The 14546-nt window shown below is 43.0% G+C and overlaps 1 protein-coding gene and 1 long non-coding RNA gene across 2 annotated transcripts; both read right to left on the bottom strand.

Annotated features, from left to right (window-relative positions):
- Window positions 1–3786: 3786 nt before the first annotated feature.
- On the bottom strand, window positions 3787–12315 carry bod1 (biorientation of chromosomes in cell division 1). The gene is made up of 4 exons (XM_007906653.1): window positions 12051–12315; window positions 10443–10567; window positions 7237–7424; window positions 3787–4382 (listed from the first exon to the last, which is right to left on the bottom strand). The coding sequence occupies exons 1-4, from the start codon at window positions 12168–12170 to the stop codon at window positions 4348–4350; spliced, it is 468 nt and encodes a 155-aa protein (XP_007904844.1). The 5' UTR covers window positions 12171–12315; the 3' UTR covers window positions 3787–4347.
- LOC121850044 lies at window positions 11544–12040 on the bottom strand. The gene is made up of 2 exons (XR_006085454.1): window positions 11907–12040; window positions 11544–11791 (listed from the first exon to the last, which is right to left on the bottom strand). It is a non-coding gene; the product is annotated as an uncharacterized LOC121850044 (long non-coding RNA).
- Window positions 12316–14546: the final 2231 nt, after the last annotated feature.

Raw genomic sequence — 14546 nt, 5'->3', positions numbered from 1 at the left:
ACAATTTATATTTATTCAGAGGATGTCTCAAAGTGCTTCACAGCTGACTGCAAAACCGATTGGGGGCAGAGAAAGGTTGGATAGGTCTTAAGATGGTCTTTGAAGATGGGGAGGAAGGGGGCGAAGAAGAGATCTGGGATGGCGTTCCAGAGAGTGGGAGCAAGATAGCTAGAAGTCTGCCCACTGATGGTGGGACCGATCGGGCAGGTATATGAGAAACAGAATGAGCAAATCACAATTTCACTTTGTGATTGAAAAGAAAACAGTGGGCAGGAGTTGTCTCAGGAGATCATAGATGTAAGGTGGGTGACACTGTGGTCTCCAGTGGAGCAGTGGGCACCCTACTAGCTTCAGTGACTGAAAAACTGCTTCAAAATTACAAATCACAACTTTACTTTTGTATTTGATATACCGTTTTATTATGTTGTTAAATTGTCTCAAAGCGCTTCACAGAATATACTGTAAAGTGGATTGACTGTATATTTTGTGGGCAAACCACGGTAGCCAATTGTGCACAGCAATGTCCCACAAACAATTATGGATTGATGACCAGATTTTTTTTGGGGGGGAGGGATTATTACCCCTGCCAATCAACTAACAACCAGCTTCCTACTTACTGTGAGATAAACAGAGGGGTGTAGAGTATGGAAACTTGCCTAAGGTTTTGTCCCTCCTGGGAATCAAACCCCGGTCTTCTCGCTTGCGAGCTGACTAACCACTATTCCATGGGACTTTTCGATTAAAAAGAAAAACCATTCCATAGCTTGAAGGATACAAGTGCAAACAACTGTATTTTGAAGGGGAAATTAAAACAATGCACAATTTTACTATAAATAACAAAAAGGCAATTGCCCCCCTCCACCCCCACCCAGAGTTTATGGATTAGTTTCCTCCAATCCAGCTTCACATTATTCATGTCTAATACAAAACACAGCAGTGAGAATTCTGGGAGTAGTGGTTGCATTTTATGAGCAATGCTACATTTTCACATGGTTTCCATTTCATTAATGGCACACGTTTTAACATCCAAGCACAAGAATAAAAATGTTAAGGTTGCATGAAAAAAGGCATAGTTTTTGTACTGTAAACTCGTTTATTCACAACTACCAAAATCATTAAACTATGAAACACTGTGCTTAGTTGAGCGTTGGGAGGGCATTGGTTGCTCTTAAGAGGAATTTAAAACTGTGTTTTGCTTGAATATTGACAATCACCAGGATTAATTTTACCCAGGGTTTTAAGAGCATAACACAAAATGCTGAAATAAAAAGAATTAAAACCATAGAAAAGAGAACCAACATGTAAATTTTGGCCATGTCATAACTAAAAGTTATTACAAAGGCAAGTCCTGCATCGGTCAATCAGGTCTAACCCACTGTTACTGAAACCAGAACAATGGGAGCTTCTGTGAGCCTCTCTAAATCTCTAAAATCTGTAATCTTGCATTTGAGTGAGCCTAGTATTATCGAGCCAGTAATCAGTTCACAGAACCAGTAGTTTTGCACAGTTTGCAGTTTGTAACTAACCATACTGTTGTCACAAATGGATCCCGATATTATAAAGCTGATCTGCACAAAATAAGTCTCTGAAAAGGTAACCCAATATGTTCCTGACTACCTGATGGAAAAACATTAGAAAATAGAAGAGGCACAAAAGCTTTCAATTCACATCAACTGACAACCTGCAATTCTTCAAAAGCAATCGATTCACTTCCATTTTACTGGCTTACTCCATGAAACCGAAGCTCTTCCTAAAGCAAACTGACTTCTCAAAACGATCTACGAGGCTCCACAACACAAGCAGACTTAAGAGGTAAAGCCCTGGGCATGGTAGAGTTTTTCCAATTCTCAGTTTTGCTGTGTCATAAGGGATCAGGGACAGACAACTCCCGACGTGAAAGGCGCTATACAAATGTAATCTTCTTGTTGTTTGAAGCCCTTGTACTGCAAAATGACAAGCTTTTCGTATATGTGGAGTTCTCAATAATTAAGTACATTAAGGAAGCAATTAAAAATATCTGTGTTCTCCCCAAACCCTGGCTGATAGCTCAGATGCATACTGTTCCAACCTGAGCTACAAACATCTCCTATTTGGAACTGCTGGGGATGAATGGTCAGGTTGCCGACTTCTATAATAATCCTTGCATTTGATATAGCCCTTCCTCACGCTGTTGAGACGTCTCAAAGCGCTTCACAGAATATATTGTAAAGTGAATTGACTGTGTATTTTGTAGGCAAAACCCGGCAGCCAATTGCGCACAGTAGTGTCCCACAACCAACCATGGATTGATTGACCAAATTATTATTTTAAAGCAATTGTTACTCCAAGAAACCAATTGTTACCCCCAAAAAGCAATTGTTACCCCCAGAAAGCGACTCGCCAATTGACTAACGACCAGGTTCCTACTTACTTCCGTGTGGAGAAACTTGTCTAATATTTCGCCCTGCCCGGGAATCAAACCTGGATCCTCTTGCTTGTGAAGCGAGTGTTCTAACCAATATGTTACAGGACTCTATTAAAGGTCAAGGCTGAAGTTTTTACTGGTTTCTCATGATCCAAGGTTTGGCTTCAGATCATCTGAATTATATTGAAATTACTAGAATCCCCCAAACTAAAACCGAACTTTGAACACTAATCCCTGAAACCGCATTCCCACAGGACTGTTTAAATCAACAATGAGTCGTTTCCATCGAATTTAAACAGCAGAGAACCCTCACTTTTCTCACGAGAAATAGGTTTTCCCAGGACCGAGCTATGGGAAGCAATGTGCGCCTTGCTCTCATTCTGCCAGCTTTTACGTAAGCGATCATTTAGTAGCTTTTATAATGCAACAACAGCTAAGCACTGGATAGATTTAATCTTCCAGTAAATTACAATAAATGGCTTTATATTATACGAATAGGGGATAGAACAAGATCCAGGAATCATTTGGCATTATATTAGCAAGCGAAAACAGTTTCAAAATCAAAACTACCTTCAACTTTCGAAACTAGGTAAAGTGATGAACAAGTCGTCAATGTGATTAGCCTTTGAGACATCTAACAAACTCAGGATTATCCCTGGGATTAAATATGGATTATCAACCACAGCAATTTAAGAATAAGACACTTTGATAGTCCTCAGGGGACAAACCAGCGAAACAAATCCCACACGGGGGTCAAGGCTGTTTCCCCCATTTTGGAGGATACAAATTGGTGCAAACCCATCAAAATAGTGAGGACAACAACAACTTGCGCTTATATAGCGCCCTCCATGCAGGGTAGTGTCTCAGAGCACTTAACAGTGGCGGAGCCTGACTCTGAACTGGGGGGAGGTAACCATAAGTACCTTACTTCTGAGTACAACCAAAAGTCTAGATTCTAAATTTCATTCAGTTTTCTAAAGGGAACCATGCAATACTTAAGACTTGATTGCACCCTTAAATTGATGTAAATTTGCGCATTTCTCAAGTCACTGAGGCAAAATCGTGAGGCAAAGGAAGAAATTTAAAAGGTTGCCAAACTGTCCACAGTTAAAACAATAAAATGCAAGACTCCAGTTTTGGGCCATTAGGGAATAACATAATTCGCCCTGCTCGTGAGTACAAATGGAATCTTTGAATGTAAAGACTTCATGCAAAATGTATCATTTAACCTTTTCTGCACTCAACTGAACTGAATTACTGATGGACGTGGTCTGAGAAACTAGTGTTATGCACAATTTAAATGAAGGTTGCTTTAAAGATGACAGTAGGTGCGTGGAATAGGACTCGTTCGAATTTACAGGAATCTCTGAATGACTGAACAATTTATTTTTAATGGATTTATTTGGCTGCAATAAGAAAAAAAAGCTACGATCGTTCCTTAAAAGATTAAACAGTGCAATAAAACAATGCTCATTAGGAAGGAATTATCTTTTGTGTAAAATTGTTCAATTTTAAAAAAGAACATGAAAAAAAAGCTCAGATTCCATCCCTTCAGTTTATACATTTATGAAGAAACAATATGTCCAGTTATAACCATTTTGTCCTCATTTACAGGTTCTTGCCTCTGAAACAAAGTTTGAAACATTGCCCAAGGCACCGCACGCAGTCTCTGCTCAGATTGTATTTCCAAAAGTCCCACGCTTAATTCTGTGCATAATTCAGATAAACTGATTACAATTTCTTCCAATACTTTTCAGTCTTATCTGCTGTCATGCCTTCCATTTAATATGATCATGCAGTAGTGCTACTGTGAACAGCAGTCAGCTCTCCATGCAATTGTTCCAGATAAGCCTTGTTCTTCTATAACATGGCTCATTGCTTTTTGATTCACAAGCTGCTTGTGACTTGCCGAAACACTGATGAAGGTAGGAAGGAGCTGCTGCTTATGCTGGTGCTACCTGGGCGCTTGACGTATTTCCTGTAACAGAAGCAAAATGAATACACTATAATTACACTTGTACAGCCCCTTTCACATCGGGAAGACGCCCCAAGGTGTTGGACAGTCAAGGTATCAGGAGAGCAGGGAGAGTAGGGGTAGGAGAGTGACCAAAGGCGCAGTCGTAGAGGAGTGTCTTGAGACAGGTCTTGCAGTAGTCAAGTTCCTATTCTGCATTCCCCAAAAATACAAAATAAAATATATACTCTTAACAGTATAATAATTTATATAGGAATTGGAAGGGAAGATTTCTGGTAATGTTATAAAAATGAGCTGATGGGACCAAACTGTGAGGTTAAATGACAAATAAGGGACCAGCACAGTATTTAACACCAATTGGATGAATTAAGCAGATGGACTAAGGAGTAACAGGTGGATTTAATGTAAATAACTACTATTTCGGGTGACTGACTGGTTGAGTCTATCTAAGAGTGGACTTCCTTGAAGGAGAGGGGATCACACCAACTGAAGTCACAGGTGTTCTACCCTGAGAAATAACCCCACTCCTCATCTCCCATCCACACCCCAAAATTATAGTTGTGGTTGTGGAGTTCAAGGTTGCTACTTGTAAAAAATTCATACTGTTCAATAATCTAACATTGTGGTCCAACAGGCGGCCCATGGGCGGCATCCGGCCCGGTAGGTAATTGTATCTGGCCCAAGATCAATTCCAACTTCCGCTCCTTCCCTCCCTGGTGAACATCTTCCCAGGGCAGCGGCAGGAGCCAGTGGTTGGGAGGATGCAGTGCGGAGAATGGAAATAATACCGGCTGATTACTGCAGTCTGTCAGGAAGGCAAGTGCGTCTCTTACCAACTGCAACCTTACCGCCAACTTCTGCCGATGCAGATAATGACCCACGCGGCTGACTGGGCGAGAGGGATTGAGAGGGGGAAAGAGAGGGGATGGAGAGAGGGGAGGAGAGAGAGGGGAGAGGGGAGGAGAGAGAGGGGAGAGGGGAAGGGGAGAAGCAAGAGGGGGAGAGCAGGGGAGAGTGGGGGGGAGAGAGAGGAGGGGGAGAAAGAGGGGGGAGAGAGGGGGGGGTAGAGAGTGGGGGGGGTAGAGAGGGGGAAGAGAGAGAGGGTGGAGAGAGAGGAGGGAGAGGAAGGAAGAGAGAGAGATGAACGGGAGAGAGGAGGGAAGAGAGAGTAGAGAGTACGCTTGTGACAGAAAGGTAAGAGAGGGGGAGTGAGAGAGAAACTGCGTGAGAGAGTGTTTGAGTGAGTGTGCAAGAAAGCGTGACGGGGAAAGGAGTGAATGTGAGGGAAAGGGGAAGAGAAAGAAACAGAGAGAGATTGAGAGAGCATGATTGAGAGAGAGTTTGAGAGGGGATAGAAAGAGTGTGTGTGGGAGAGAAGGGGAGGTGGAGTGTGAGAGGGAAGAGTGTGAGAGGGTGTGAGAAGTGGAGTCAGACATTAATTGAGTGTGTGAGAGAAGCAGTGCGCCCCTCCCCGTGTCCCCCCCCACCCCTCTCTCTCCTTCAATTCCTGTCTGAAGACCTTCCTCTTTGATCATGCTTTTGACCACCCTCCCATCCCCACTCCCACTACTCTCCTCTTCTGACCCCAACTCCCAGCTCGGGTCCAAAACCAGTGACTTTCCGACGTGGAGGACGTTATACAAGTGTAGTTAGTTGTTGTGTCTGTGAGTGTTTGTGTGTCTCTCTGGGTCTCTTAAGTGTGTGTGTCTGTCTCCCTCTGGGTCCCTATGTCGGTGTGCGGAGCCAGCCCTGAGAGGCAGGAGGTAGTGAGCACTTGTAGCCTTGCTGGTGCCCCCAACCCCCCCAAAAAAATGGCCATCCAGTTTTTGATAAAAGAAGCAATTAATATTTTTTTTGCAACAATCTAATATGTGTTATTTCCTTATGTTTAGTTTTTTATCAAAAGTAAAAAAATGTGGCAGTAAAACGTATCTCAATAGCACCAACCAACTACCCACAAAATATAAGAAAGACCTCCGCAATTTCCTGCATGGGCCGCAAAGCGCTCGCAATTTTTTGCAAAAATGTCCGCACTTTTCTATTGGCCCAGGTTATAACCTTTTTGCTTCCTGGCATGAAAACCACCTTTATCATTTTTACAACAATGCGTTTCCCGACACATAGATATTAAACAATTGATGCAATAAAATAAAACATGCAAAGCTTGCGTGGCTGAAGGTTAGAATTTAATCCCGGGGTGCCTTTGTTGCAATATGCTGACTAGAACCACTTTCAATTAGCGTACTAACCAATTGCATAATACAGTGGCCAGGGATCCTTGAGCTCCCTCTATAGCATGTAAAGTGACAGGATAAGCAGGAAGGGAAAAGATAACTCTACTGCTCATAATTGAACAAAGGTGTGAAATTTGCAATATTTAATATGTATTTGATGTGATAAATACATCGAATCTCTGTTATGAATAATAATAATAATCCTTGAATTTGATATAATATATATTCGATATAACATTTCAGAGACGTGTTAAAAGTGCTTCACAGAATGTATTGTAAAGTGAATTGACTGTATATTTTATGGAAATGTTGCAAGTTTACCCCATAATCTTTAGATCCACCCATCGTGGACTGAATGGCTATAATAATAATAATCCTTGCATTTGATATAGCGCTTTTTACGGCTTCTAGACGTCCCAAAGCGCTTCACAGAATATACTGTAAAGTGAATTGACAGTATATTTGTGGGCGAACGCGCAGCCAATTGCGCATGTCTGTGCTGTAAAATTCTAAGAAAGTCAAATATTATCTTGTGTGAAAGGGAAAGTGTTCCTTATTTACCAAAACAAAACAAGACCGATGAGTAGAAAAATAAAAATATGATACAAGACCTCATGGAGTACCTGAAGCTGGAACAGACGGCTCCGCCTTCTCAGGTTCTGGGAGTGGATTTGACACAGTTTCCTCCTTCATTTCCGAGGCCACAAATTCATGAACTGCTTTCTCGATCTGCGGTTTGAATATGTGATGTAGTTTCGGATCCACGACCTGAGAGATTATTCTGTCTACACCCGATTCCAGCATGCCGGATCTAGAAACACACCAGTTATTTAGCTTGCCACTGAAACATTGTGATCTGCTTCCTAGGTAATTACTGTCAAGAAGGCTGACTGTCGGCAAATGAGCAGCAATTTGCATCTGCAAGGTCCCACAAAGAAGCACATATGGTGAATGACTCATTAACCCTGAGGGTTGTTGGCCAGCAGTTTCACAGGATTTTTACCAGGCACCTGAAGAGCCAGATGGGATCTTGGTTTATGCTTCATGTGGAATATAAACACCGTCACGGATTGGTTGGGCTGAATAGCCCGTTTCTGTGCTGCACAGTAAATGTAGAAATCTTTATCTATGTTATGCTCAACATATGTACAAGTAAGTCTATGTTTTGCCCACAAAATATGCAGTCAATTCACTTTACAGTATACTCTGTGAAGCACTTTCGGATATCTTGATGACGTGATAAGGTGCTATATCAAAGCCAAGGATTATTATCATTATAAATCTATAAATCATCTGAAGGATCATACCTCTGACATACCCCTAGGACTGCACTAGAACTTCAGCCTATAACACAAACTCATATTCACAGTCGAGTCTGATTTTGTTTTCAGCCACTGTCCGCACACAAGTACATTCTGCAACAAAGACCACGTCATGGTGATCATGAGTAGGAGCTATGTTCGACCTGAACCCAACACTCAAAAATTAGCTTAAATCAGCAGAGAAACAGAAGGAAGGCAAGTTCTTCCTGGTTGGAATAGTTGATACCTCACCAGGCAACGCACTGAACCATCAAAGGAGCTCCCATTAGTGTGTTTAAAATAGGAACTCAAGTCAATGACTCAATTCATTCAGGTACATTAAAAGTTGTATTCCTAGAGTCTGCATTTTATATAATTTCTGGACACAGTTTGCTTGTCAAGCTCTGTAGTTAAAATTATATTATTATTATGGCAAAATCGCTACATGGGATATTTATTTACTTCTTTCTACTCAGTCACACAATTTCCAAAATATTTGCTCAGTGGGTTTAAAGAAAAGTGGAGAATTCCTTTTCTTCAGGTCAGGCTCCAAGCTGAAATAGTGGCTTCCAATCTTATGAATGCTCCCAGTCTCAATGATAAATATACACAAATATATCCACAGAAATATAACCTTAGATGTTATAATCTTGGACTGTAAGTATACATGTATATACATAATATTCTTATAATTTAAAACCCATCCATTTATAGCTTTAAAATTAGAGTTCTATTTTGATTTTCTATGCAAAAATAAGCATTTAAGCTTCAACCCTTTAATTACCAAAAACGTACAACATTGCAGGGTGCTACCTTATCTGCCTCAGATCAGCATCCAGGCTGCTGACTTCTTAGTTTAAGCAAGTGGACATGTCTGTATGACATATGAATTGGTTTAAAATTGAGCAATCTTTCTCAAGGCTTTCAGAATTCTAAACATGAACCTTTCCAATATCTTTCTCAATGCTTTGAGAAAGATATTGGAAAGGTTCATGTTTAGAATTCTGCGTATTGTGTTTTTTTTTGGAAGGATTACTGCTTTAAAGGTCAAAAGGTGGTACACTAAAACATGCTGTGGCTTAGTTCTAAACTATCTGAAGCGGTTTCAACAGTTAAATCTAGTGCGGGGTCTTCTTAACAACAACAACAAGATTGCATTTATAGAGTGCCTTTCACGTCGGGAAAACGTTCCAAGGCGCTGGACAGTTGGGTCGGGACCCGAACAGGGGGGAAATGGTCAGGGTGAGGGGAGGGAAGGGAGGGAGCGAGTAGGGGGTAGAGAGTCGAGAGGGGAGCTGAAGGCACAGTTGAAGAGAAGGTTGGAAACTATTTAATATGTAGCAATTCCCTAATAAGGAAACTGGATTTACATCATATGGATGTGCAGAAAATCTACTCGTGATTGCCTTTCAGAAGTGCACTGTGTGACTGACATACTTCTGGTTGCCTGAAGGAGTCTCTACTTTACCTCATTAAGGTATCGCCACATATTAGATAGACCTCAATGTGCCCAGTGATTTAGGAACCGGGTTCCTACTTACTGCTACGTAAACAGAGATGTGTGGAGTATGGAAACTTGCCTACAGTGTCGCCCTGCCTGGGAATCAAACTCAGGTTCTCTCACTTGTGAGGCGAGTGCTCTAATCACTAATCTACAGGTTTCCACAATTGGCAAAAGAACTTGAGAAATTGTTTTACCTAGTGAGGGGTTACAAGCTGGAATGCACTATCTGAAAGGGTGGTGGAAGCAGATTTGATAGTAGTTTCCAAAAGGGAATTTGAGATGTACTTGAAAAGGAAACATTTGCAGGGCTATGAGGTAAGAGCAGGTGAGTGGGACTAATTGGATATCTCTTTCACAGGCACGATGGGCCGAATGGCCTCTTTCTGAGCTGTGGGATTCTATGATAACTGCAACCAACGATTATAACAACAACATCTTTACCCTTCACCCAGGGTAGAGTGCTGGAGCACTTGACAGTGGCAGGGTCTGACTCCAAACCAGGGAGAGTGGGAGGTGACCATCAGCACGGTCAAAAAGAGTGAGGAGGGAGGTGGCAAGGCTGAGGGACTGAGGGAGGGTGTTCCAGAGTTTTGGAACTGAAGGCGTACCTCATAACCAAAGGCTCCACCAATGGTGGAGCGGAGAGGACGAGGGACAAACAGGAGGCTGGAGCCAGCCGAGTGAAGGCAGCAGGGCGGTGGAGTGGGAGATAAGCAAGTCAGATAGATAGGGAGGTGCAAGGGCATGAAGGGATTTGGAAATGATGAGAGGATCTTGAAATTGATCCATTCGGTAATGGGGAGCCAGTGGAGCCTGGCAAGGATTGGTGTGATGGGGATACGGAGTTTTATGCAGGTGCATATCCGGGCAGTGGAATTTTTAATTAATTGTACTTCGCATATGGTGGAGCTGGGGACCAGCGAGGAGGGCATTGGAATAGTCCAGCTGGGAAGTGACAAATGCGTGGAAGAGGGTTTCGGCTGTTTTGGTTATGAGGTACGGATGGTGGCGGATATTCACTTACTGATACACCCGGTGCCGGAGACCATTCCGCAGCTGGTTTTTATTCAGGCTTGGATTCCACTCGTGATTGGCCAAATGGTTGGACACAAAATTATCCACTCGTTGTCTCAGATTCTGGTAGGCCGGCTGCACAGTTTAAAGACAAATCAAAACCATTAACATCCATGACCTTCTAATACCCAAGCAGTGTAAACAATTGTGCTGCACAGACAACAACTTACACTTATATAGCTCCCTTCACGCAGGGTAGCGTCTCAGAGGGCTTAACAGTGGCGCAGCCTGACTCCGAGCCAGGGGGTGGGGGGAGGTGACTGTAAGCATGGTCGAAAAGGAAGATTTTCAGGCAAGACTTGAAAAGGGGGAGAGGGGGCAAAGCGGATTGTTCCAGAATTTCGGGGCTTAGTGGCTGAATGTGCAGCCTCCAATGGTGAAGCAGAGGGCACGAGGGTCAAGCAGGAGGCCGGTGCCAGTCGAGTGGAGGTGCTTGGTGTTGGATTGGGGAGTGAAGGATAAAAGCTAATGACAGCCAGTGCAGCAACTTGAGTTATAATATACTAAGCACTGGACTTCATACCCCGAGTCAGCAGTCTCAAGTGACAGGTTTGATCCCTGGTATATACAGGTGAACTGGTCGCACCAATAAGAGCAGAGGTGCTCCAATTGGCTTTAGGCTTGGGAGGGAGAGCCACTGATCTAGTGCCCCTGCTGATGTGTTAATGTTTGGGGAGGGTAGTATTGGTTACATGCTTGACAGCCTTAACTGTTGTTGTTCAGGCTCACACATGAAGAATGAGATCCCTGGACCCTATGAAACTGTAACTCAGCAGCAGTCAATAGCTTCAGAATGCAGTGGGGAACACTTTCTATGATAAATTGCACATGTTCCCAGTGTAGAAGTGGGTAAGAGGTCCCTGTCAATTGCAAAAACATTCTTGAGGGAGGGGATGGCCCTGTATTGTTTTAAACCAAACTTGAGCATTATCTGCACTCCTCAAATTCACTTGAATTCAGACCAGTTACAGTGGAAGGAATGAATTATGTGCAGCACATTAAGTAGAAGTTTAGGAATACAAACAATACAACGAATTGCAGATGGTAATCCACTGGTAATAATAATCATCCTTGCATTTTAATATAGCACGTAAAGGTCAGCTGACATACAACTTGTTTGAGCTCTGCACTCAAGTTTACTTTATGAAACCCTCTTGATTTGATTACTTTGTAGTGATTCATTAACAGCCATGAAGTATCTTCTCTCCACATAGCTGATACCAGGTACTAAACTCGATATCTGGCCTCAGATACGACAGAGCTAATCGTCAGCCGAGCATGTGTACATGTGCAGTGGCCCTGAAATTAAACACACACACAGACATCGACACTATTACATACAATAAGTAACAAGAGATTTTATCCTTTATATTTTAATAACCACATGGGAAAATGTTGTGCGTGTTGCTCGTACCGGGTTACAGAGAGGATTGAGTGACGTCTCTGTTCTCTGCTGTATTAAAAGAATTTGCACCGTTCATTGATGAAAATTGAACATAATAATTATGGAGCGGGTGGGGGTGGGGTGGGGGGAGATGGGGGTGTAGGCCCCGGTCACCTTGGTGTCCACATCAGCCAGACAGTCTCTGCGGAACTCGTCGAACAGGCCGCGGCTCTTCAGATGATCCACGATCATGGCGACCAGCTTGGGGTCTCCGGGCGGCAGGCTCTTGGCCATGGCGGTTGGGAGAAACAAGAAAGCCCGGGTTTATATATATAAATGTGTGTGTAAGTTATATATAAAACGATAAAAGCTTCTGATCCTCGACGAACCTTCCGTTGACGGCGTAGCAACAAGGGAGACAAAACCGGAAGCGAGCGCGCGGGCCTCTGGGAGTTGTAGTTTCTGGGTCGCTGTCGCGCCCGGATCCGACTACAACTCCCAGAGTGCGCACGCGCCCTCCGACCTGTCAGCCCCGGTGCAGTCCGTGCCCGAGTGGGGCGGAGCGGCACTGGGGCGGCGCCGGGAGGTTCCGCCCCTCCTCCCGGGAAACACAGCCCTTCTTTAAAAGGGAGACATTTCTGGACATGTATTTGCCGAAGGAAACACGTTAAGAGGAAAATATACCAAAATGGGCTGATTGGGCTGAGCTGTAAAAGGTTATGTTTCTGAACCAACAACTTGTATTTATATTAGTGCCCTCGGACACAGCGGGTAAACCAACAACAACAAGTGACACTCGGATTGCGCCCCTCACATCCGATCAAAGAGGAAGGTCTTCAGACGGGACTTGGAACGATGCAGCAGAGGGGGTGACCCCGAGGGACTGCGGGATAGCTCCAGAGTGTGGAGCAGATGCTGAATGCCCTCTGAACACCAATTGTGGGGGAAGTGCACGAGTCCTGGAGCAGAGGGAGCAGACAAGGCTGAGGGCTGAGGAGACGGTCAATACCGTGAAGCGCTTTGAGATGACCCCCTGATGTGAAAGGCGCTGCACCAAATGCAACGATTATTCTATTGTCATCCTCTTCAGTCGCCTTCAAAGATTGGTGCTGAATTTTGTTGCCCAGAGGGTCATTTTGCCCTCCACTTCAGCCTTTCTCATGAGGCAAAATCACAACAATTCCTTTTTGAGAGGTTTTATGTATCCAGTGTTTGCACTCGATATGGGAGTCACCACCCGCTAAAGGGAGCACTGCAATGCTATCCTGTGTGAAGGCCCTAAATCAATGCGAGTTTGTAGTGGTCTTTAAAATTCTACACTGTATTGGAAGTTAAAAACTTCTAAACTGATTTTGGACAGATTTTGAGACCACTCATCGAAGATTGATTATGACTCAGTTTTACTACTTGTTAACTAACCAAATAGCTAATTTAATTTTGAAAACGTACTTTGGTTTATATTTTGGAACAATGTACACATTTTTGCCTACTGCACGCATTTTTGTTCAAACCTTAATCTTGTCTCTTCTCACTCTCGTGAATATCAAATTTGGGTCACCCAAAATTAGAGCATTTCAAGGCAGATTTTAAAAAAATCAAAAAGGATTTTAGCATTTCAGAAATTGCTATTTGGCAATATGGCGAGAGAGACATTTGATCCTATTAAACAACAATAATAACATTGAATTGCATTGTGAAATAATGAGAGGATAGCTAGCAATTCCGCCACCCCAAATTACCTTTCATTCCTAGGCCTGATCACTATCCGCCGATTCCTAGTAATCCAACGCTTGGAGATGATGATCCGATGATCTTCATTGCCTCTCAAGTACCTGCAAGGGGAGGAGGAGGAGGACATCTGAAACTTTTCATTCTGGATACCTCCTCCGTGCCTCCCAAAATGGATAACCTGTTCGAATTCAAGAAGCTTAACAAAAAAATGAAGGTTGTCAGAACTCTGATGATTAACCCTTGGGTGTACTGTAGCTTAGTGGTTAGCGCGCTCACCTCGCAAGCAAGAGGACCTGGGTTCGATTCCTGGGCAGGGGGAAACGAAATGTTGGGCAGGTTTCCTTACTCTGCACACCTCTGTACAACTTGCATTAAGCAGGAATCTAGTTGTTAGTTGATTGGCAGATTGCCTCTCTGGGGGTAATAATTTCTTAAAAAAAATAACAATTTTGTCACTCAATCAATGACTGTTTGTGAGACGCTGCTGTGCACAATTGGCTGCCTTGTTTCGTCCACAAAATATACAGTCAATTCAATTTACACTATATTCTGTGAAGCACTTTGAGAGGTCTGGAAGACGTGATAAGGCGCTATATCAAATGAAAGGATTATTATTAGATTTGTGTTGGAACAGTACAGCATGTTTCTTTGTAAGAATTTATTATGATTAAGTTTAGTTGGTTTGGCAGCGAATGCAGGTCAAAACACAAAAGCTTATCACCCCCCCCACCCCCAAGGAAAAGAGGTCAGTGTGGTTTTCAGACAATTGACTTTTTGATGTGACAAGAAAACAGCTAAAGGACAGTGAACTGGGTTAACTGCACCCAGAACCCCAGGCGTACAATATAATGCAGCACCAATTGCATTTAGCTTTGTTTGCCTCTTGAATAGAATTCATGCTGTTCTGGTTTCAATTGCAAACCAGCAACAATTTTTCTT

Source organism: Callorhinchus milii, unplaced genomic scaffold (genome assembly GCF_018977255.1).
Source record: "Callorhinchus milii isolate IMCB2004 unplaced genomic scaffold, IMCB_Cmil_1.0 Scaffold13, whole genome shotgun sequence".
Taxonomy (NCBI): domain Eukaryota; kingdom Metazoa; phylum Chordata; class Chondrichthyes; order Chimaeriformes; family Callorhinchidae; genus Callorhinchus; species Callorhinchus milii.
The sequence above is the reverse complement of the archived record's forward strand: the minus strand, read 5'-3'. Positions and strand labels throughout refer to the sequence as shown.

Excerpts from the sequence above, each read along its gene's own strand:
- bod1 (XM_007906653.1), bottom strand. The coding sequence starts at position 12,170 with ATGGCCAAGAGCCTGCCGCCCGGAGACCCCAAGCTGGTCGCCATGATC. Across the intron at positions 7,425-10,442 it reads CTCCGGCACCGGGTGTATCA|ATCCGGCATGCTGGAATCGG; the intron begins GTAAGTGAATAT and ends GTGTGTTTCTAG. Across the intron at positions 4,383-7,236 it reads GCCGTCTGTTCCAGCTTCAG|GAAATACGTCAAGCGCCCAG; the intron begins GTACTCCATGAG and ends CTTCTGTTACAG.